Source organism: Sphaeroforma arctica, assembly GCF_001186125.1.
Source record: "Sphaeroforma arctica JP610 unplaced genomic scaffold supercont1.6174, whole genome shotgun sequence".
Lineage (NCBI taxonomy): Eukaryota > Ichthyosporea > Ichthyophonida > Sphaeroforma > Sphaeroforma arctica.
In genome coordinates this window covers 1-1,728 of record NW_014034384.1, presented here as the reverse complement: position 1 = coordinate 1,728, position 1,728 = coordinate 1, and the positions used below count along the sequence as shown (strand labels likewise).

At 40.6% G+C, this 1,728-nt stretch overlaps 1 protein-coding gene across 1 annotated transcript; it reads right to left on the bottom strand.

The window, feature by feature from the left end:
- Positions 1-430: 430 nt before the first annotated feature.
- SARC_15478 (hypothetical protein) lies at positions 431-1,358 on the bottom strand (the record flags this gene model as incomplete). Its single annotated transcript, XM_014290400.1, has 3 exons — positions 431-515; positions 735-863; positions 1,267-1,358. Coding segments are annotated over 3 exons (306 nt in total), but the record flags the coding sequence as incomplete, so codon positions are not given.
- Between the last annotated feature and the right edge of the window lie 370 nt (positions 1,359-1,728).

Here is a 1,728-nt window from a genome sequence, read left to right as displayed (position 1 = left end):
ATATATATATATATATATATATATATCTATATATATATATATATATAACAAGTCTTGCTCATTGAGCTAGCATTTACATCGACGCAACAGTAGTACCTAGGAGGGACTAGCTAGAGTACTACGACTTGTAGGTAACATAATGTTGTGAATTGTTCGTAGGAAGAGATAACTAAGCTGTGCTTGAGTGGACTCCAAAGTAAGATGGAATAGAGAAGCTGTGATATAAAGTAGCGGAGTAATTCGCTTACATAGTAAACCGATTGAGTGGGATAACGCACCTAACGGATTGGTATGCTCAAAGTAGAAAAAACCATCAAGTTTCACCCAAACTAATGAGTGTACAAACATGCGTGTCAAATTGTCCACCATAAAACTGCGTTCAGTATAGAATCCATACACATTCCCAACGTATGTGGATGGAAACATTTTCTCACGATTCCGAACACGCCTGGAACTCTAGTATACAGATTGAGTTGCCAGGCCCAATCAGAAACGTATATGGTCCGAGATGCCTCCTATACAGGTTGCAAACGTGTTGGGGCAATACCCTTAGCTCAAGATAGGAGCATGTAGTGTAAAGTGAGAGAGAGCGCAACCCGGTACCGGCTTACACATAGCACTAACACATGTGGCATAGGTACATGCAAGTGCATATGTACACACCTCTTGTCTTCCACATACGTCCCCTTACATACCCGTGCCAGGTACACCAAACACTATCAATAATGACTTACCTAACATCTAATTCCTCCTGTATCTCCTCGACGGAATGTCCGAGCCGCACATAGGCCCTGACCATACGGTAACAGTCGTCATAGAGGGTTGCCGTACACACCGGTTCGAATCTAAACTTGGTTTTTTCCCTGTGGTGGGGATATATTTGCAGCCGGTATATGTGGACGGATTATTTGCGGTTAAGAATACTGAGGTATTATACCTCGATGTTTGAGACGGTAAAGGTGTCACAATTACTGAGAAGGCGGGAAGGCAGTAGAAACTGTATATTATTGGGATTGTGTTGCTATTAAGGGCTTCTGTGTCATGACAAGAATGTAGAGCATGGCAAACTATATATGGTAGACAATATATATATATATACATATATATGGATATTCTACTTAATCTACGCAATCATAACAGCATTGTATCAATTCGGTTAAGCCAGTCTACAAAGTGCATTCATTGGAAATTTAGGCACCAGGCTAGCGTAAACGCTCCATACACATACCTACCAACAAACCTATAAATAACTACACATATACCTACCTGAGGGGCGTCAGGGCATCAATGCCCTCGAACTCATCAAAAACAGCGCATAGTTTCATAGGATCCACTGCTTTCGCATCGATCAGAGCGAGCTGCCGGTACAATTCATACCAATCGTGTTAGTGGGTCAGTGTCGGTGTCAAGTGTCCAGTGTCACGTGTCTGTGTCGAGTGTGTTTGTTAGTGAGCCACCTTGCTCCTCCATATATGCCAAAATAGCCGTTCACATATAGAAGATTCCATGAAGGTCTCCAAACCCATACATATAGCGTTCGTTTGCGAGCTGCACATCAATTTAAGCACCGTCTGCATATACATAAAATATATATGAATATGTATATATATATATATATGTATGTAGATGTATATTTACATATATATATATATATATATATATATATATATGTGTGTGTGTGTGTGTGTGTGTGTGTGTGTGTGTGTGTGTGTGTGTGTGTGTGTGTGT